This window comes from Oncorhynchus tshawytscha, linkage group LG01, assembly GCF_018296145.1.
Source record: "Oncorhynchus tshawytscha isolate Ot180627B linkage group LG01, Otsh_v2.0, whole genome shotgun sequence".
Taxonomy (NCBI): Eukaryota; Metazoa; Chordata; class Actinopteri; order Salmoniformes; family Salmonidae; genus Oncorhynchus; species Oncorhynchus tshawytscha.
In genome coordinates, this window is record NC_056429.1 from 6,537,481 (window position 1) to 6,560,718 (window position 23,238).

Genomic DNA, 23,238 nt, shown 5'->3' on the forward strand with positions numbered 1-23,238 from the left:
CTGTAGTGACGCCTCTAGCACTGAGATGCAGTGTTTTAGACCGCTGAACCAGGGTCTGTAGTGACGCCTCTAGCACTGAGATGCAGTGTTTTAGACCGCTGAACCAGGGTCTGTAGTGACGCCTCTAGCACTGAGATGCAGTGTTTTAGACCGCTGAACCAGGGTCTGTAGTGACGCCTCTAGCACTGAGATGCAGTGTTTTAGACCGCTGAACCAGGGTCTGTAGTGACACCTCTAGCACTGAGATGCAGTGCCTTAGACCGCTACGCCACTCGGGAGCACAGATCTATACGATGCATAGATCTGCCACGGCCAGTATCACTGTCTCCTCTCACAGACGGTCAGAGTCTGAATGGACCGGCTATCTTTTATTGTATAATCGTTACATTCACAACCACAAGAGCAACGGTTTGTATCATCATTTTATTTTTCTAAAATATCTTGGTGGTACTATCATGATCAGTAATCTTCAAGAACATAAAAACATTTCCCATCAAATACAATCTTGTATGTTAATTCTCATGTTGTTTTTTTAATACACACAAAAGCAAACCTGCATACATACATACATACATTTTCTAAATCGACATTTACATTTATTTTGTTTTCAATGGGTACAAACAGTAAAACTACTACACGATTGCCCTTTGAAAATGTGAGAATACACATCCTTATTATTTTAATGTATTACAACTTAGCTTGGGGTATATCTTAACTTGGGCCTCATGGCAAATTTTCACTTGGCCATGCATTGACATCAATGGGAGAGTCAGTGAAAGAGAGACTTAAGTAGAAGTTAGAAATCATCCCTTAAAGTTTGGCTATTATTGTTCTTCTGTGTTCTTTTATTTATTTTTTTAGAACCAGCATCAAAAGGTCAAAGGTACAGGAAGATATTTTAGGACTTCTCTCCTCTTTTAATAGCAAGCAATAACACCGAACAATTCATTATTGGGACAAAAAAGATCATTCTGTAACTGTTGACATTTTGGAGGAAGAAGGAGGAAGAGGAGGACCGAAGACAAGAAGAACTGAATTCCTCCACAGTAAACAGTCACCATCCGACCCCCTCCAGCTGGAGAACCAGAGCCAATGTCTTTCTGTCTGTTTCTTTCTTTGTGCAGTCAGACACACAGCACTGACAGATCTTAGTTCTTAGTCCCTGGGTAACGTCTCCTGTCCAGTCAGAACAGAAAAGCATCTCTTTTTCATAGAAGAAACAAGATTCTGGCAGACACTGAATGTCACACACAAACCCCGGTATTCAACTCAAATAGTAGTTGATTTCTATGGGGTCACACACAGCCGTTCTCATGTCGGGGCTTGCGTTGCGGCCTCTCTACCATAGTGTGAGGGACGGGGGGGTATAGGGAAGGAGCCAGGGTGCACAGGAAGCCAGCCAATAGGGTGAGACCTAGGCCCCCCCATGCGCAGAACATGGACCAACCGTATCCGTGACTGATGTCCTCTGGTATCCCATACATGTAGCGAGGATAACGGGACAGTTGGAAGTTGATCCCTGATACACATGTACACAGAGAGATGATACAGCACGTTCCTGATGGGACAGAGAGAGAAGAGGGTGAGAGAGAGGAAGAGAGACAGAGAGAGAGAGAGAAAGAGACAGAGAGAGGGTGAGAGAGACAGAGAGAGGGTGAGAGAAACAAAGAGAGGGTGAGAGAGAGAGAGAGGGTGAGAGAGAGAGAGGGTGAGAGAGACAGAGAGAGGGTGAGAGAAACAGAGAGAAGATGAGAGAGAGAGAGAGAGAGACAGAGAGAGGGAGAGAGAGAGGAGGAGAGACAGAGAGAGGGTGAGAGACAGAGAGGGTGAGAGAGACAGAGAGAGACAGGGAGAGAGAGAGAGAGAGAGAGAGGGTGAGAGAGAGGAAGAGGAAGAGAGACAGAGAGAGGGTGAGAGAGAGGAAGAGAGACAGAGAGAGGGAGAGAGACAGAGAGAGGGTGAGAGAGAGAGAAAGAGAGACAGAGAGAGGGAGAGAGAGACAGAGAGAGAGAGGGAGAGAGTATATACAAGACTATTTCATGAATTTATCAATGGTATTAAAAGACCGTTTCAAGGTTTTTACTGCTAACATACAAAGCATTTACATGGGCTTACCTATCTTTCCGATTTGGTCCTGCCGTACATACCTACAATTATGCTACGGTCTCAAGACGCAGGCCTCCTAATTGTCCCTAGAATTTCTAAGCAAACAGCTGGAGGCAGGGCTTTCTCCTATAGAGCTCCATTTTTATGGAATGGTCTGCCTACCCATGTGAGAGACCCAGACTTGGTCTCAACCTTTAAGTCTTTACTGAAGACTCATCTCTTCAGTGGGTCATATGATTGAGTGTAGTCTGGCCCAGGAGTGTGAAGGTGAACGGAAAGGCTCTGGAGCAACGAACCGCCCTTACTGTCTCTGCCTGGCCGGTTCCCCTCTTCCCACTGGGATTCTCTGCCTCTAACCCTATTACAGGGGCTGAGTCACTGGCTTACTGGGGCTCTTTCATGCCTTCCCTAGGAGGGGTGCGTCACTTGAGTGGGTTGAGTCACTGATGTGATCTTCCTGTCTGGGTTGGCGCCCCCCCTTGGGTTGTGCCGTGGCGGAGATCTTTGTGGGGGGCTGTGCTTTGGCAAAGTGGGTGGGGTTATATCCTTCCTGTTTGGCCCTGTCTGGGGGTATCATCGGATGGGGTCACAGTGTCTCCTGACCCCTCCTGTCTCAGCCTCCAGTATTTATGCTGCACTAGTTTATGTGTCGGGGGGCTAGCGTCAGTTTGTTATATCTGGAGTACTTCTCCTGTCCTATCCGGTGTCCTGTGTGAATTTAAGTATGCTCTCTCTAATTCTCTTTCTTTCTCTCTCTCGGAGGACCTGAGCCCTAGGACCATGCCTCAGGACTACCTGGCCTGATGACTCCTTGCTGTCCCCAGTCCACCTGGCCGTGCTGCTGCTCCAGTTTCAACTGTTCTGCCTGCGGCTATGGAACCCTGACCTGTTCACTGGACGTGCTACCTGTAACAGACCTGCTGTTTTCAACTCTCTAGAGACAGCAGGAGCGGTAGAGATACTCTCAATGATCGGCTATGAAAAGCCAACTGACATTTACTCTTGAGGTGCTGACTTGTTGCACCCTCGACAACTACTGTGATTATTATTATTTGACCCTGCTGGTCATTTATGAACATTTGAACATCTTGGCCATGTTCTGTTATAATCTCCACCCGGCACAGCCAGAAGAGGACTGGCCACCCCTCATAGCCTGGTTCCTCTCTAGGTTTCTTCCTAGGTTTTGGCCTTTCTAGGGAGTTTTTCCTAGCCATCGTGCTTCTACACCTGCATTGCTTGCTGTTTGGGGTTTTAGGCTGGGTTTCTGTACAGCACTTTGAGATATCAGCTGATGTACGAAGGGCTATATTAATAAATTTGATTTGATATTAGAGTGACTTCTGAATTCCAAATCGAACCCTAGGCCCTACTGCCTAACCACTATTGCAGATCTGAGAGGATTTGATAGGTGGAAGCACTATGGTGACATTCCCACCAAGCCAATCAGAGGGCATCCCAGCATTTAGAGCGTTGGGCAAGTAACCAAAATGTTGCTAGTTCAAATACCTGAGCAGACAACGTGAAAAGTCTGTCAATGTGCCCTTGAGCAAGGCACTTAAACCCTAATTTGCTCCAGGGGTGCCGTACTACTATGGCTGACCCTGTAAAACAACACATTTAACTGCACCTATCTGATGTGAGTATAGGGGCTAGAACAGAGGTAGATTCAGAATATGTCTGCCCAATATGACAATGACTCTCCATAACAAACACTGTAGCCCCCCCCCCAGTGGTACTTTATGGTATTGCTATGTATTCTGAAAACATCATTTGTCATTCACCTCCTATGAGGAAGAGGAGTCCATAGTGTGCGTGTGTTCTCTCAGAACTTACCTCCCATGAGAAACAGGAGTCCAGCTACATACTGCATCAGGTCATGCTGCTGACAGCAGCCCAGAGCTCCAATCACCCAGCCGAACAGGATGATGGACACCGCCATGCCGATGAAGCTGGCTGTCATTCTCTGCAGGTCTACACAAAGGGGAGAGAGGAATTTGGGATGAAGAAATCAAGACGTCGACATAGTATTAAAATCATTTATTTTGGCAATTTAGTTAAGACTGAAGGGTTGGAATTACACATTGACTGTTGCGGGTACTCAATGTCTCTTGGGAGTAATTGATGTCAATAATCGTTGACAATTGTAGGAGGGCCCACATTGATAGTTCAATTCTAATGGATGGGGGAAGGGCTGATTTGGATAACACATTATTTGGATAGTCCATCTGTAGATGCTCTACAGAATAGCAGTACAATATCAAATAACTATCTACTAACCCGAACCCTTACCCATATTCTAAACCCAACCCTAACCTTAGTAAGCAGTTGCTTATAAACAGATAGTATGGCTATCTACTAACCCTAACCCTTACCCTTGTTCTAAACCAAACCTTAGTTAGCAGTTGCTTATAAACAGATAGTATGGCTATCTACTAACCCTAACCCTTACCCTTGTTCTAAACCAAACCTTAGTTAGCAGTTGCTTATAAACAGATAGCATGGCTATCCGGGCTATCAACAAACTCTGTAAATAAAGTGTGACCCAGGTGTGTTCTGGGGGTTTTCCAGCCACCCTTTAACCCCACTGTGTTTCCAACCAACCAGGCACCATTTTGTAGGCGCTTTCTAATTCCCCCAGACCTAGATTGAAAAAGGGGTTATGATGGTAACTTACGGAGTGCATGCCACTCATCCTGACCAATAGTCTTGGTTATATTGATGCTCAGATGTCTGGGGAGGGCTAAAGAAGAGTAGTAGTATTTTATTGGTGTGCAGCGTGGAACCAAACCTGCAGAGAAGGAACAAAAACAACAACACGTAGTTCCAATGTGTACAGGGCTCTCTTGGAAAATAGAATCAATCTCAATGTGACTCCCTGTTTAAATAAAGGTTAAATAAAAAATGGAGAGGCCATATTGAAATGACACATATGTTTGCATATGTAGCCTACCTGATATTTTTTTTTAATGACTAGCAGCATGAACCATAGTTTCACCACATATACTCACATACAGTATCAGTGTTAGTATGCAGTGTTTTTACATTGGCCTATGGTCTTAGTTTCAGCTCTGTAGCCTATAGGTTTTAATCCATAAATACCAAACAGACAAGTGGGGCCTATTCTAATACAATATGACCCCATGAACACACTGACACAATGTTGAGATGACACAAATAAATCAAACGTCAACATTTGTGTCACTTTGGTGTGTTTGGGGGCGGCAGGTAGCCTAGTGGTTAGAACGTTGGTCCAGTAACCGAGAGGTTGGTTGCTGGTTCGAATCCCCGAGCTGACAAGTTAAAAAATCTGTCGTTCTGCCCCTGAACAAGGCAGTTAAGACACTGTTCCCCGGTAGGACGTCATTGTAAATAATAATTTGTACTTAACTGACTTGCCTAGTCAAAAATAAATTAAAGTCACTGTTTAATGAAATGATGGCTGAAATGCCGTGCTGTTGTTGTTGCTGCGTAGGCCTTGAATGTGGGCGGACCGCTAACCGCTAGATCAGCACCTCGGATAGCACCTCATGCAGAGCTCAAATTCCGATGGTGATTCGCTCTATTCACCACATCAATGAGCATGAATGCGTCTTGTAAACAGACTACACTGACATTATATATAAACAATATTTTGTGTGTGACGTGATCAAATGATGACACCTTTAAAGATAAGATCCTCTGTCTCCAGGTCGAATCCCTCTCGATGGCATTTCCTCCACAGCCCGGAGATGGTGGAGTTGTACTGCCGACTGCAGAGAGACTCCATGGCCGGGGCAGGGGGCAAAAAGTGCCGCTTAGCCCGCAGGAGGACTCCCCCACTCGACCCCTTCCTCTCCACGTTATTCTCCTTCGGTAACATACGTAGTGGGAGATTCTGGTTGGAGATATAGATGAATCCAGGGTCGTTTCTTTTGTTGGAATAATTCTTACAACGTTCCTTGTGCCTCCTCGCATCCGTCTCGTACCAATTGTCAGTACATATTGCGACTGCTATGAGCCCCAAGGCGCAAAAAGACAAAAACAGTCCCGCCACCGTCAATGTCCTCATAGCAGACATGATGTTCCACGGCGTGCGGTTTAGAAGAGATGCCTCCTGTTCTACGCCCGGAGGGTTTCAGCTGCCTGGATAATTCCTTCCCCTGGACAGCAATCAATGGTTCGTGAGGGGGGATGTCGTCGCTCTCTGCCGCAGCATCAAGATAATAATACTGTGATGACCGTATAACGATATAATCCTAGGCCATTATTGACAACAGATCACAAATACTATCATTAATTGTCCCAGCACGACCAAATACCAGTAAACATTACGTTATATTTAAAAAAATAAAAAATAAAAATGAAGCATTCGGTGATTTATATCAGGACGGGCCTGTATTTTGGTTAATTTCTCTCTTGCTGTGGGTCTGTCCAATATTGCTCGAGGGATTTATTAGCGAGTCCACTAGTCGATGCCAGCAGATGGAGACAGAGCAAACATTTGATAATGCATGGGCCAACACAATATAATTGTATGTTCACTGTTCATATAGTCAAATAAATAAAGTACGAGATAGAGTTTACAGTACATTTAACAGAATAGTGTTAGGACTGATACCCAAACAACTCAGCACATTGCCACCCTTCAGACAGCTATGTTTGTTTCTCTCTACCCTTCAGACAGCTATGTTTGTTTCTCTCTACCCTTCAGACAGCTATGTTTGTTTCTCTCTACCCTTCAGGTAGCTATGTTTGTTTCTCTCTACCCTTCAGGTAGCTATGTTTGTTTCTCTCTACCCTTCAGGTAGCCATGTTTGTTTCTCTCTACCCTTCAGGTAGCCATGTTTGTCTCTCTCTACCCTTCAGGTAGCTATGTTTGTTTCTCTCTACCCTTCAGACAGCTATGTTTGTTTCTCTCTACCCTTCAGGTAGCCATGTTTGTTTCTCTCTACCCTTCAGGTAGCCATGTTTGTTTCTGTGGGGCCGGCTGGAGATGAGCTGTGTTGAGTTTGTTTGGTGGTTGGTGAGTCTGGTTGGAATGGCTGCTGCAACCCTTGTGTCTTTGAGTCATGAGAGAAAGAGAGAGACATATAGGGGTTTTCTCTAACTGACCTCATCAGGTGTTTTTCCATAATTTAAGATTAGTTTAGCTGAGACAAATTATTCATCCAAAATGGCACCCTATTCTCTATATAGTGCACTACTTTTGACTAATGCCCTATTGCTCGTGGTCAAAAGTAGTGCCTTTTACAGACGTAGGATCTTAATTTGAGCCAGTTTGCTACAAAAGGATAATAATCCTGCAGCAACAGGAAATGTGAATTATTATGTGAATTATAATTATTGGACATATTTGTAGGGGTTGATACACTTTTTTGTAAGGAAAATTAAAGTCTGAAATTTTAAAGTGGAAATTCCCACATTTCAGAAGCTTTTTTAAACCTCAAATACACTACAAGTTTTAAAATGTCCTGCATTGCAGGAAGGTTCTCCTGCAACGTGACCAAATTAAGATCCTACATCTGTACAGGGAAACAGTTGCCATTGGGGACTGAGACAGGGCCCTGGTCAAACGTAGCCCTCTAAGAGTGCCTATGGGTTCTGGTCAAAAGTAGTGCACTGTAATAGGGAATAGGGTTCCATAGGGCTCTGGTCTAAAGTAGTGCACTATATAGGGAATAGGGTTCCATAGGGCTCTGGTCTAAAGTAGTGCACTATATAGGGAATAGGGTTCTATAGGGCTCTGGTCTAAAGTAGTGCACTATATAGGGAATAGGGTTCTATAGGGCTCTGGTCTAAAGTAGTGCACTATTAGGGAATAGGGTTCCATAGGGCTCTGGTAGTGGTGTGGGGGCTGTGCTTTGGCAAAGTGGGTGGGGTTATATCCTTCCTGTTTGGCCCTGTCTGGGGGTGTCCTCGGATGAGGCCACAGTGTCTCCTGACCCCTCCTGTCTCAGCCTCCAGTATTTATGCTGCAGTAGTTAATGTGTTGGGGGGCTAGGGTCAGTTTGTTATATCTGGAGTACCTCTCCTGTCCTATTCGGTGTCCTGTGTGAATCTAAGTGTGCGTTCTCTAATTCTCTCTTTCTCTCTCTCTCTCTCGGAGGACCTGAGCCCTAGGACCATGACCCAGGACTACCTGACATGATGACTCCTTGCTGTCCCCAGTCCACCTGGCCGTGCTGCTGCTTCAGTTTCAACTGTTCTGCCTTATTATTATACAACCATGCTGGTCATTTATGAACATTTGAACATCTTGGCCGTGTTCTGTTATAATCTCCACCCGGCACAGCCAGAAGAGGACTGGCCACCCCACATATGCTCTCTCTAATTCTCTCTTTCTTTCTCTCTCTCGGAGGACCTGAGCCCTAGGACCATGCCCCAGGACTACCTGACATGATGACTCCTTGCTGTCCCCAGTCCACCTGACCGTGCTGCTGCTCCAGTTTCAACTGTTCTGCCTTATTATTATACGACCATGCTGGTCATTTATGAACATTTGAACATCTTGTCCATGTTCTGTTATAATCTCCACCCGGCACAGCCAGAAGAGGACTGGCCACCCCACATAGCCTGGTTCCTCTCTAGGTTTCTTCCTAGGTTTTGGCCTTTCTAGGGAGTTTTTCCTAGCCACCGTGCTTCTACACCTGCATTGCTTGCTGTTTGGGGTTTTAGGCTGGGTTTCTGTACAGCACTTTGAGATATCAGCTGATGTATGAAGGGCTATATAAATAAATTTGATTTGATTTGATTTGGTCTAAAGTAGTGCACTATAGAGGGAATAGGGTTCCATAGGGCTCTGGTCTAAAGTAGTGCACTATATAGGGAATAGGGTTCTATAGGGCTCTGGTCTAAAGTAGTGCACTATATAGGGAATAGGGTTCCATAGGGCTCTGGTCTAAAGTAGTGCACTATATAGGGAATAGGGTTCCATAGGGCTCTGGTCTAAAGTAGTGCACTATATAGGGAATAGGGTTCTATAGGGCTCTGGTCTAAAGTAGTGCACTATATAGGGAATAGGGTTCCATAGGGCTCTGGTCTAAAGTAGTGCACTATATAGGGAATAGGGTTCCATAGGGCTCTGGTCTAAAGTAGTGCACTATATAGGGAATAGGGTGCCATTGAGTACTGAGAGACAGTTGCTGTGGAGATGCTTTGAGAGTTGTGTAAGTGAGAGACAGTGTTTTCTGCAGATCTAACAACCTTCCTGCTGGGACAAGAATATACACTCTAACATGTTGGGAAAAAACACAAGAATCTTCACACATGGGCATTAATAGGAGGTTTCTGTTACTGATGATACTAGCCTCTTGTTTAATAAAGCAGATTTAGACAAAAAATATAGTTTAAAAAATATATACAGTGCCTTGCGAAAGTATTCGGCCCCCTTGAACTTTGCGACCTTTTGCCACATTTCAGGCTTCAAACATAAAGATATAAAACTGTATTTTTTTGTGAAGAATCAACAACAAGTGGGACACAATCATGAAGTGGAACGACATTTATTGGATATTTCAAACTTTTTTAACAAATCAAAAACTGAAAATTTTATTCAGCCCCTTTACTTTCAGTGCAGCAAACTCTCTCCAGAAGTTCAGTGAGGATCTCTGAATGATCCAATGTTGACCTAAATGACTAATAATGATAAATACAATCCACCTGTGTGTAATCAAGTCTCCGTATAAATGCACCTGCACTGTGATAGTCTCAGAGGTCCGTTAAAAGCGCAGAGAGCATCATGAAGAACAAGGAACACACCAGGCAGGTCCGAGATACTGTTGTGAAGAAGTTTAAAGCCGGATTTGGATACAAAAAGATTTCCCAAGCTTTAAACATCCCAAGGAGCACTGTGCAAGCGATAATATTGAAATGGAAGGAGTATCAGACCACTGCAAATCTACCAAGACCTGGCCGTCCCTCTAAACTTTCAGCTCATACAAGGAGAAGACTGATCAGAGATGCAGCCAAGAGGCCCATGATCACTCTGGATGAACTGCAGAGATCTACAGCTGAGGTGGGAGACTCTGTCCATAGGACAACAATCAGTCGTATATTGCACAAATCTGGCCTTTATGGAAGAGTGGCAAGAAGAAAGCCATTTCTTAAAGATATCCATAAAAAGTGTTGTTTAAAGTTTGCCACAAGCCACCTGGGAGACACACCAAACATGTGGAAGAAGGTGCTCTGGTCAGATGAAACCAAAATGGAACTTTTTGGCAACAATGCAAAACGTTATGTTTGGGGTAAAAGCAACACAGCTCATCACCCTGAACACACCATCCCCACTGTCAAACATGGTGGTGGCAGCATCATGGTTTGGGCCTGCTTTTCTTCAGCAGGGACAGGGAAGATGGTTAAAATTGATGGGAAGATGGATGGAGCCAAATACAGGACCATTCTGGAAGAAAACCTGATGGAGTCTGCAAAAGACCTGAGACTGGGACGGAGATTTGTCTTCCAACAAGACAATGATCCAAAACATAAAGCAAAATCTACAATGGAATGGTTCAAAAATAAACATATCCAGGTGTTAGAATGGCCAAGTCAAAGTCCAGACCTGAATCCAATGGAGAATCTGTGGAAAGAACTGAAAACTGCTGTTCACAAATGCTCTCCATCCAACCTCACTGAGCTCGAGCTGTTTTGCAAGGAGGAATGGGAAAAATGTCAGTCTCTCGATGTGCAAAACTGATAGAGACATACCCCAAGCGACTTACAGCTGTAATCGCAGCAAAAGGTGGCGCTACAAAGTATTAACTTAAGGGGGCTGAATAATTTTGCACGCCCAATTTTTCAGTTTTTGATTTGTTAAAAAAGTTTGAAATATCCAATAAATGTCGTTCCACTTCATGATTGTGTCCCACTTGTTGTTGATTCTTCACAAAAAAATGCAGTTTTATATCTTTATGTTTGAAGCCTGAAATGTGGCAAAAGGTCGCAAAGTTCAAGGGGGCCTAATACTTTCGCAAGGCACTGTATATATATGGGGTCCAAAAACAACCAACGTAACAACAGGTCTGAGGCCAGCAATATGATGCCAAAACAAAACTGTGTTTCCACCAATCATGAGAATAATGATGTCTTTCTGTACCATCACGTACGTAACTATACAATTCAATCCATGCATCTTGGTTCCCAGGCATCTTTGTGTTGTGGTGGCTTGCAGTTGTTTTTCTCATTGTCATGACTCATGTATCTAATAAGGAATTGAATCTGTTAGTTCAATCACAGTTCCTCATTTAAGTGTGTGTGTGTGTGTGTGTGTGTGTGTGTGTGTGTGTGTGTGTGTGTGTGTGTGTGTGTGTGTGTAAATGTGTGTGTGTGTGTGTGTGTGTGTGTGTGTGTGTGTGTCTGTATGTGTGTGTGTGTGCATGTACACTACCATTCAAAAGTTTAGGGTCACTTAGAAATGTCCTTGTTTTTGAAAGAAAAGCAACATTTTCTGTCCATTAAAATAACATCAAATTGTTTAGAAATACAGTGTAGACATTGTTAATGTTGTAAATGACTATTTATATTTAGTTATTCCCTGTGTTCATTCAATCTATTTCTCTGTAGCTCTATGTGTCACTGTGTCACTTCCTCCAATGTATTATATAGGACAGGACCTTTAATTTTAAAAAAGGGAACAAGCGCTTTTCCCAACTTCACTTTTGGTTCAGACTTCTCTCAAAACTCTTCAACAATTAACCTCTTATCTAAGTCAATGTTTTGAAATATTTACTGACAATACCATTACAAACCATATCACTGTTATATACAGTAGCTATAACTCTCCCACGAGTAAAAACATGTTTTTTTATGTTCAGTTATTTTAGTGCATTTACCAGATATAATAGTTAAAATCCTGAAAGATAGGTTGAGTCATTGTTTAAAATCTTGTCAGAAAAGCAGTGAGACCAAACCCATGAATGTGAATATGATTGGTTCACATCCTCTGACAAATCAGCAACTGTCAGGAATTAGATAAAGGTGATAGTAGAGTAATGGTGTCGGTTTCAATGCTCTCAGCATTGTTTTTCAGCTCTGTTTGATCTGATAGTGGTCAACTGTCAACATTTGTATTACAAACGGTAAAAAAAGGATTTCAATCAGAATTTCAAGGGAATTAAATCTAAAGGATATTTCTCAGTTAGTTCATGTAATCGTAACTGTGTGTTTTTTAAGCGCTAAACTCACAAGGCTTTTCTAAAGTCATCTTCATGCATATGATGGAAAGCTACATCATATCATCGGTAAGTATTTTGTGTGTGTTTTGTTTGTTGCTGAGAAATGTGTTAAAAGTACATGTGAAATATGCCAAAATGTGGGTAAATTGTCAATTTACAAGCTGTTCTTTATGATAAAAAAAAAAGATATATAATAAACTTTGTATTTATATCCAATGAGATGTGTATTACATTGTACAATTGGCCCAGTGTCGCCGTGGTAGGCCGTCATTGTAAATATGAATTTATTCTTAACTGACTTGCCTAGTTAAATAAAGTTTAAATAAATAAATTATATATACACACTACTGTTCAAAAGTTTGGGGTCACTTAGAAATGTCCTAGTCTTTGAAAGAAGAGGACATTTTCAGTCCACTAAAAATAACATCAAATTGATCAGAAACACAGATTGCAAAAGATTGTGTTTCAAAGAATGGGTAATTCTATATACTGTAGGCCGAGTCTTATATCTTACTAGTGAGATATATACTGTATATATACACTACCGCCACTTAGAAATGTTCTTGTTTTTGAAAAAATGTAATAATTTTCTGTCCATTAAAATAACATCAAATGTATCAGAAATACAGTGTAGACATTGTTAATGTTGTAAATGACTATTGTAGCTGGAAACGGCTGATTTTTTAATGGAATATCTACATAGACGTACAGAGGCCGATTATCAGCAACCATCACTCCTGTGTTCCAATGGTACATTGTGTTAGCTAATCCAAGTTTATCATTTTAAAAAGGCAAATTTATCATTAGAAAACCCTTTTGCAATTATGTTAGCACAGCTTGAGAAACAGACCCGCAAAACACCAGTCTCAACGTCAACAGTGAAGAGGTGACTCTGGGATGCTGGCCTTATAGGCAGAGTAGCAAAGAAAAAGCCATATTTCGAACTGGCCAATAAGAAGAAAAGATTAAGACGGCAAAAGAACCCAGACACTGGACAGAGGAACTCTGCCTAGAAGGCCAGCATCCCGGAGTCACCTCTTCACTGTTGATGTTGAGACTGGACAGAGGAACTCTGCCTAGAAGGCCAACATCCCAGAGTCACCTCTTCACTGTTGACGTTGAGACTGGACAGAGGAACTCTGCCTAGAAGGCCAGCATCCTGGAGTTGCCTCTTCACGGTTGACATTGAGACTGGACAGAGGAACTCTGCCTAGAAGGCCAGCATCCTGGAGTTGCCTCTTCACGGTTGACGTTGAGACTGGACAGAGGAACTCTGCCTAGAAGGCCAGCATCCTGGAGTTGCCTCTTCACGGTTGACTTTGAGACTGGACAGAGGAACTCTGCCTAGAAGGCCAGCATCCTGGAGTTGCCTCTTCACGGTTGACGTTGAGACTGAACAGAGGAACTCTGCCTAGAAGGCCAGCATCCCGGAGTCGTCTCCTCACTGTTGACATTGAGACTGGTGTTTTGCGGGTATTATTTAATGAAGCTGCCAGTTGAGGACTTGTGAGGTGTCTGTTTCTCAAATTAGACAATCCAATGTACTTGTCCTCTTGCTCAGTTGTGCACCGGGGCCTCCCACTCCTCTTTCTATTCTGGTTAGAGGCAGTTTGCGCTGTTCTGTGAAGGGAGTAGTGCACAGCATTGTACGAGATCTTCAGTTCTTGGCAAATTCTCGCATGGAATAGCCTTCATTTCTCAGAACAAGAATAGACTGACGAGTTTCAGAAGAAAGATCTTTGTTTTTGGCCATTTTGAGCCTGTAATCGAACCCACAACTGCCGATGCTCCAGATACTCAACTAGTCAAGTTTTATTGCTTCTTTAATCAGTACAACAGTTTTCAGCTGTGCTAACATAATTGCAAAACGGTTTTCTAATGATCAATTAGCCTTTTAAAATGATATAATAGGGTTAGCTAACACAACGTACCATTGGAACAGGAGTGATGGTTTCTGATGATGGGCCTCTGTCCACCTATGTAGATATTCCATTAAAAATCAGCCGTTTCCAGCTACAACAGTCATTTACAACATTGACAATGTCTACACTATTTCTGATCCATTTGATGTCATTTTAATGGACAGAAAATGATTTAATTTTTTCAAAAACAAGGACATTTCTAAGTGGCGGTAGTGTATATATACAGTATATATCTTACTGGTAAGATATAAGACTCAGCCTACAGTATATAGAATTACCCATTCTTTGAAACACAATCTTTTGCAATCTACCTTAATTTTTGACATGTATGAGATCTTTCTTTCCCAAAGGCATCCGAAGAAATAATCTCATATGAACCCGAGAATTATAGATCACCAGTAGAGATATACTCGTATCTCACCAATGTTGGAGAACTTCACGACGGTGGGTGGCAAAAACACACTATGAATATGGTGATAAAGAGTCACTCGTTAAATACTGAATAGCTGTCCGATAAGGTTGCGATCAATTCAATTCAGTCAGTTTAGCAAGTAAACAATTGAAATTCCAATTGTCCTCATTGAAAAGAAATGACGGTAACAGGTTACTTAAAGCCTGACAGTAAAATGCTTTTTAACTAGCTGTAAGCATGTATGAGCCTTTATAATGTCTCATATCAATGCTTATAATATGTTATGTCTCTCTTATGGTTTAGAAAACGGTTGGGACTACCACTCTGACAGAGGCATGCACCAGAGTGACTTGTTGGAAACTACCTCACAAGAGAGTCACCTGACAGAGCTCCAGAGTGTCCATTCCCAACAACTCCTCCACCCCTATCGCTACCCCGATACCGACACCCTCCATCTGCCACTAGTAGACCCAGGACTGGGACCCCTAACCCTAACCTCACAGGTTAGTTAAACTCTAGTAGACCCAGGACTGGGACCCTTACCCATCTCCCCACAGGTTAGTCCAAGTCTAGTAGACCCAGGACTGGGACCCTTACCCATCTCCCCACAGGTTAGTCCAAGTCTAGTAGACCCAGGACTGGGACACTTACCCATCTCCCCACAGGTTAGTCCAACTCTAGTAGACCCAGGACTGGGACCCCTAACCCCACAGGTTAGATCAACTCTAGTAGACCCAGGACTGGGACCCCTAACCCCACAGGTTAGTTCAACTCTAGTAGACCCAGGACTGGGACCCCTAACCCCACAGGTTAGATCAACTCTAGTAGACCCAGGACTGGGACCCCTAACCCCACAGGTTAGTTCAACTCTAGTAGACCCAGGACTGGGAACCCTAACCCCACAGGTTAGATCAACTCTAGTAGACCCAGGACTGGTACCCTTACCCATCTCCCCACAGGTTAGTCCAACTCTAGTAGACCCAGGACTGGGACCCTTAACCATCTCCCCACAGATTAGTCCAACTCTAGTAGACCCAGGACTGGGACCCATACCCATCTCCCCACAGGTTAGTTCAACTCTAGTAGACCAGGACTGGGACCCCGAACCCCACAGGTTAGTCCAACTCTAGTAAACCCAGGACTGGGACCCCAAACCCCACAGGTTAGTCCAACTCTAGTAGACCCAGGACTGGAACCCCTAACCACACAGGTTAGTCCAACTCTAGTAGACGCAGGACTGGGACCCTTACCCATCTCCCCACAGGTTAGTCCAACTCTAGTAGACCCAGGACTGGGACCCTTACCCATCTCCCCACAGGTTAGTCCAACTCTAGTAGACCCAGGAATGGGACCCATACCCATCTCCCCACAGGTTAGTCCAACTCTAGTAGACCCAGGACTGGGACCCTTACCCATCTCCCCACAGGTTAGTCCAACTCTAGTAGACCCAGGACTGGGACCCATACCCATCTCCCCACAGGTTAGTTCAACTCTAGTAGACCAGGACTGGGACCCTGAACCCCACAGGTTAGTCCAACTCTAGTAAACCCAGGACTGGGACCCCAAACCCCACTGGTTAGTCCAACTCTAGTAGACCCAGGACTGGGACCCCTAACCCCACAGGTTAGTCCAACTCTAGTAGACCCAGGACTGGGACCCCGAACCCCACAGGTTAGTCCAACTCTAGTAAACCCAGGACTGGGACCCTTACCCATCTCCCCACAGGTTAGTCCAACTCTAGTAAACCCAGGACTGGGACCCTTACCCATCTCCCCACAGGTTAGTCCAACTCTAGTAGACCCAGGACTGGGACCCTTACCCATACCCATCTCCCCACAGGTTAGTTCAACTCTAGTAGACCCAGGAATGGTACCCATACCCATACCCATCTCCCCACAGGTTAGTCCTACTCTGTCTCTGATTGTCTTGGCAACTTATGCTGTATGTATAATAAAATTAGCATTTCAGAGGAGAACAGTGTCAAAGTAAAATACGTATTTGCATAAAGCAACTCTGACAGATGACCTAACATGCAGCCCATGATGAAAGATTCCAAGGCCTTTTATGGTATAGTGGTATACATGATTACTATCAACAATGTACAATATCTAGAGAGGTTAGTATAGTGGTATACATGATTACTATCAACAATGTACAATATCTAGAGAGGTTAGTATAGTGGTATACATGATTACTATCAACAATGTACAATATCTAGAGAGGTTAGTGTAGTGGTATACATGATTACTATCAACAATGTACAATATCTAGAGAGGTTAGTATAGTGGTATACATGATTACTATCAACAATGTACAATATCTAGAGATAATACTCTCTGTATTTGAGAGGGAGTACAGAAAGGGGACTGGATGTTATGTGATAGTCTACACAGTTGTCTGTGCTGACAGTGGGTTGCTCAAAGATGCGCTTTTTTTCTGAGCGAGGGTACGTTTAGCCACGACCACTAGCCTAGCAGGGGAAAGAGCAGCAGAATAGTGCACCCTCACCAACCGCTGGGCTCTGGATAGTCTAGGCTACACCTCAGTTACTCAACCTCCTTATTGAGACATCATCTGAGGCACTGCAGTGAGTGGGGGAGGAAAACCTGATCAAATACAACTGTACAATGCAACCGTTAAATCAAATATGTGTAGGAGAATTGGCTTTGGAGGCTATATGAGAATGGCTTTGGAGGCTATAGGAGAATTGGCTTTGGGGGCTATAGGAGAATGGCTTTGGAGGCTATAGGAGAATGGCTTTGGAGGCTATAGGAGAATTGGCTTTGGAGGCTATAGGAGAATGGCTTTGGGGGCTATAGAAGAATGGCTTTGGGGGCTATAGAAGAATGCTTTGGGGGCTATAGAAGAATGGCTTTGGGGGCTATAGAAGAATGCTTTGGAGGCTATAGGAGAATGGCTTTGGAGGCTATTGAAGAATGCTTTGGGGGCTATAGAAGAATGGCTTTGGAGGCTATAGGAGAATGGCTTTGGAGGCTATAGGAGAATGGCTTTGGAGGCTATAGAAGAATGGCTTTGGAGGCTATAGGAGAATGCTTTGGGGGCTATAGAAGAATGGCTTTGGAGGCTATAGAAGAATGGCTTTGGGGGCTATAGAAGAATGGCTTTGGAGGCTATAGGAGGATGGCTTTGGAGGCTATAGGAGGATGGCTTTGGAGGCTATAGGAGAATGGCTTTGGAGGCTATAGAAGAATGGCTTTGGAGGCTATAGGAGAATGGCTTTGGAGGCTATAGGAGAATGGCTTTGGAGGCTATAGGAGAATGGCTTTGCATTTGTGATAAGAAGTGAATCCCCACAGAATGACGTAAAAAAGAAATCCGTCTCTAAAGCATTTGGCCTGGACTTTTAAGGGTATTTTTCAGTTACGACTGTCTGTCCATTGTGCTTTTGGCAATTGCTTTTAGATTATATTTAGTTGACCTTCCACTACTTCCTCTTTCAGTGAGTAGCCGGCCCATTTTGTCATTTTCAAAGTAACACAATCCAACAGTCTCTCAGGCCAGTCTACTAAGCAACGGTTATTTATACAGGAGGCTTGTAGTTGATCACCAAATCACAGAGTAATAAAAGCAAACACAATACTAAGCCTAACAGATTCAAGGTCTTGTTTTTTTTTTTACTCTGCATTGTTGGGCACGTAAGCAAGCATTTCACGGTTAAGTCTACATCCGTTGTGTTCGGCGCATGTGACAAATACAATTTTATTTGAAATATTTCTATTTCAGTGGGCCTGCCTAGATAAAGAGGGTTTCCGTCCTTTCAACCAGAACTTGTGCTCAAAATGGCTCCCCAATGTGTTATATGTCATATAGATGCTAAATAAAACTTACAGTACAACCATCCATCAAATGATCTGTCCATTCTTCTCCACAGATGCCTTATTGCAGCCGTACAGTGTACTACCATCAGCAGGCTCCCGTGTCCCCTAGCCGCTACTGCTCAGAGGAAGAGGGACCTGGGGGCCACAGCCCCACCCTGGAGGTGTCTGAGGGAGAGGAGGACTACGGAGACCATATCCCCTCTGGGGGAGACTCCAGTAAATCCTGACTAACTAACTGACTGATTGACGGAGTGACTGACTGATCTGGCTGACTGTCTGGTTGACTGACTGATCTGACTGATGACTGACTGATTGTCTGACTGAACTGGCTGACTGACTGACTAATTGTCTGACTGACTGACTGACTGACTGACGGATTGACTGACTAATTGTCTGACTGACTGATTGACTGACTGATTGGCTGACTGACTGACTAACTAATTGTCTGACTGACTGATTGGCTGACTGACTGATTGACTGATTGTCTGACTGACTGACTGACTGACTGATTGACTGACTAATTGTCTGACTGACTGATTGACTGACTAATTGTCTGACTGATTGACTGACTGATTGACTGATCTGGCTAACTGACTGATGGACTGACTAATTGTCTGACTGACTGATTGACTGATCTGGCTGACTGACTAATTGTCTGACTGATTGACTGACTAATTGTCTGATTGACTGATCTGGCTGACTGACTAATTGTCTGACTGACTGATTGACTGACTGATTGACTGATATGGCTAATCTGGCCCACTTCTGGACCATATTTCTAACTGGGCCATAATACCTGGTAGATGTGGGCTGGATTTGGGCCATAATAGTTTTGTTGTCTGGGTAGTGTCCTATTCCGTACAGGGATCACTGTCAATGCAGAAGATTTACTATAATAATTATAATCCAAAAATAACCAACAATACATTTTAACCGGAGTATGGGCATGTGGAAACGAGTGGGTGTGTCGAAAGGAGTGGGTGTTTCAAAAGCAAGCAGCTAATTGGTCAGATATTACTGCTCTGCCTAACCAATCTGCCTTTTAGCTAACCATAAAACTTTTCCTAACCTTACCCTAATTATCTTAACCTGCTTCGGAAGTTCTCCTAACCAGCTACGAAAAGTCAATTCTGACATAAACTGTATACCATCTAGTCAAAACCTCTAACCTATAGCAGAGCGCTTTTGACACACTCACTCCTTTCCACACGTCCACTACTCCAGGGTGCAGGTACCCTTAGTTGAAAATGGAGAAATTGTGAGAAAATGGAATCCCATATGAATTCCTTATCTCAAATATCCCAACGATATCTCCCTATCCAGGTAGCAAGAGGAAGATCCGGCTGTACCAGTTCCTCCTGGACATGCTGAAGAAAGGAGACATGAAGGACAGCGTGTGGTGGGTGGACAGAGAGAAAGGAATCTTCCAGTTCTCTTCTAAACACAAGGAGACTCTGGCCAATCGATGGGGCACGCAGAAAGGAAACAGGAAGAAGATGACCTATCAGAAGATGGCCAGGGCCCTGCGGAACTACAGCAAGACGGGAGAAATCAAAAAAGTCAAGAAGAAACTGACCTACCAGTTCAGTTCAGAGGTACTGAGGAAAGTCTCAACTACAGTGAGGAGGCACTTCCCACACTAAGGATACCAGAGATTGTTTATGTAATGCCTCTTTATACAGGCTTTGGGTTTAGGTCTACCCTCACTGATATGCATTGCAAATAGGACAATCAAATCAAAAATCTAATTTGATTGGTCACAAACATGTTTAACAGATGTTATTGCAGGTGTAGCTAAATGCTTGTGTTCTTAGCTCCAACAGTGCAGTAATATCTAACGATACACAAAAATACACACAAACCTAAAAGTTATGAGTTTTCCCTGTTCACCCATGACTGCGTGGCCAAACACGACAACACCATCATTAAGTTTTCTGACGACACAACAGTGGTAGGCCTGATCACCGACAACGATGAGACGGCCTATAGGGAGGAGGTCAGAGAACTGGCAGTGTTGTGCCAGGACAACAACCTCTCCCTCAATGTGAGCAAGACAAAGGAGCTGATCGTGGACTACAGGAAAAGGCGGGCCGAACAGGCCCCCATTAACATCGACGGGGCTGTAGTGGAGCGAGTCGAGAGCTTCAAGTTCCTTGGTGTTCACATCACCAACGAACACTCATGGTCCAAACATACCAAGACAGTCGTGAAGAGGGCAGGACAAAACCTTTTCCCCCTCAGGAGACTGAAAAGATTTGGCATGGGCCCCCAGATCCTCAAAAGGTTCTACAGCTGCACCATCTAGAGCATCCTGACCGGTTGCATCACCGCCTGGTATCGCAACTGCTCGGCATCTGACCGTAAGGCACTACAGAGGGTAGTGCGAAGGGCCCAGTACATCACTGTGGCCAAGCTTCCTGCCATCCAAGACCTATATAATAGGCGGTGTCAGAGGAAAGCCCATACAATTGTCAGAGAGTCCAGTCCCCCAAGTTATAGACTGTTTTCTCTGCTACTGCACGGCAAGCAGTACCGGAGCACCAAGTCTAGGACCAAAAGTCTACTCAACAACTTCTACCCCCAAGCCATTAGACTGCTGAACAATTTTTTTAAATCGCCCCCCGGACAATTTACATTGACATCCCCCCGACTCGGGACCGGTACCCCTGTATATAGCTGCGTTATTGTTATTCTTGTGTTACTTTTTATTATTACTTTTTATTTGAACCTACTTGGTAAATATTTTCTTCTTCTTGAACTGCACTGTTGGTTAAGGGCTTGTAAGTAAAGCATTTCACGGTAGAGTCTACACTTGTTGTATTTGACGCCTGTGGCTAATAAAGTTTGATTTGATTTGACTGTCTACTGTAGTTCTATGTCATCACAATTAAAATGATACTCTAGAGAAAAATCAGGTAGCCTTAAACGTGTTTATGTTTCGACTTAATTGAACATGTCGTCACATTCTGCGTTGCATCATCTTGCTCCTGACTCTCTATCTTTGGTGCTGTGAAGGAAAAAAGCAATAAACTATATGCTTTGCAAATGCTGCACTTCTTAGAAAATCAGTGAGTGGAATGGAAGATGGATCTTAACCCCAAACCATGGAAACACTAGTGTCACGATCGTCGTAAGAAGCGGACCAAAGCGCAGCGTGGTGTGAATGCATCATTTAATAGATGACAAAAAACACGAAGTAAACTGTACAAAAACAATAAACGACCGTGATGCTGTCATAAGAACTGTGCTGACACAAGCAACTAACATAGACAATCACCCACAAACAAACAGTGAAACCCAGGCTACCTAAGTATGATTCTCAATCAGAGACAACTAATGACACCTGCCTCTGATTGAGAACCATACTAGGCCGAAACATAGAAATCCCAAAATCATAGAAAAACAAACATAGACTGCCCACCCCAACTCACGCCCTGACCATACTAAATAAATACAAAACAAAGGAAATAAAGGTCAGAACGTGACAACTAGTCTATCATGAGTAAAGACAATGGAAACACTAATCTATCATGAGTAAAGACAATGGAAACACTAATCTATAATGAGTAAAGACAATGGAAACACTAGTCTATCATGAGTAAAGACAATGGAAACACTAATCTATCATGAGTAAAGACAATGGAAACACTCATCTATCATGAGTAAAGACAATGGAAACAATAGTCTATCATGAGTAAAGAACGGAAACACTAATCTATCATGAGTAAAGACAATGGAAACACTAATCTATCATGAGTAAAGACAATGGAAACACTAATCTATCATGAGTATAGACAATGGAAACACTAATCTATCATGAGTAAAGACAATGGAAACACTCATCTATCATGAGTAAAGACAATGGAAACACTCATCTATCATGAGTAAAGAACGGAAACACTAATCTATCATGAGTAAAGAATGGAAACACTAGTCTATCATGAGTAGACAAAGGAAACACTAATCTATCATGAGTAAAGACAATGGAAACACTAATCTATCATGAGTAAAGAACGGAAACACTCATCTATCATGAGTAAAGAATGGAAACACTAATCTATCATGAGTAAAGAACGGAAACACTCATCTATCATGAGTATAGACAATGTTAACACTAGTCTATCATGAGTAAAGACAATGGAAACACTAATCTATCATGAGTATAGACAATGTTAACACTAGTCTATCATGAGTAAAGACAATGTTAACACTAGTCTATAATGAGTAAAGAACGGAACCACTAATCTATCATGAGTAAAGACAATGGAAACACTAATCTATAATGAGTAAAAACAATGGAAACACTCATCTATCATGAGTAAAGACAATGGAAACACTCATCTATCATGAGTAAAGACAATGGAAACAATAGTCTATCATGAGTAAAGAACGGAAACACTAGTCTATCATGAGTAGACAAAGGAAACACGAATCTATCATGAGTAAAGACAATGGAAACACTCATCTATCATGAGTAAAGACAATGGAAACACTAATCTATCATGAGTAAAGACAATGTTAACACTAGTCTATAATGAGTAAAGAATGGAAACACTAGTCTATCATGAGTAAAGACAATGGAAACACTAGTCTATCATGAGTAAAGAATGGAAACACTAGTCTATCATGAGTAAAGACAATGGAAACACTAGTCTATCATGAGTAAAGAATGGAAACACTAATCTATCATGAGTAAAGACAATGGAAACACTAGTCTATCATGAGTAAAGACAATGGAAACACTAATCTATCATGAGTAAAGAACGGAACCACTAGTCTATCATGAGTAAAGAACGGAACCACTAGTCTAT

At 43.1% G+C, this 23,238-nt stretch overlaps 2 protein-coding genes across 2 annotated transcripts; one reads left to right on the forward strand and one right to left on the reverse strand.

Annotated features, from left to right (window-relative positions):
* Positions 1–404: 404 nt before the first annotated feature.
* On the reverse strand, positions 405–6,567 carry LOC112240809 (transmembrane protein 178B-like). Its single transcript, XM_024411910.2, has 4 exons — positions 5,767–6,567; positions 4,781–4,894; positions 3,940–4,077; positions 405–1,558 (listed from the first exon to the last, which is right to left on the reverse strand). The coding sequence occupies exons 1-4, from the start codon at positions 6,161–6,163 to the stop codon at positions 1,296–1,298; spliced, it is 912 nt and encodes a 303-aa protein (XP_024267678.1). The 5' UTR covers positions 6,164–6,567; the 3' UTR covers positions 405–1,295.
* A 5,432-nt stretch (positions 6,568–11,999) lies between these two features.
* spi1a (Spi-1 proto-oncogene a) lies at positions 12,000–20,277 on the forward strand. The gene is made up of 5 exons (XM_024440597.2): positions 12,000–12,320; positions 14,527–14,620; positions 14,892–15,091; positions 18,481–18,643; positions 19,751–20,277. The coding sequence occupies exons 1-5, from the start codon at positions 12,288–12,290 to the stop codon at positions 20,068–20,070; spliced, it is 810 nt and encodes a 269-aa protein (XP_024296365.1). The 5' UTR covers positions 12,000–12,287; the 3' UTR covers positions 20,071–20,277.
* The last annotated feature ends 2,961 nt before the right edge of the window (positions 20,278–23,238 follow it).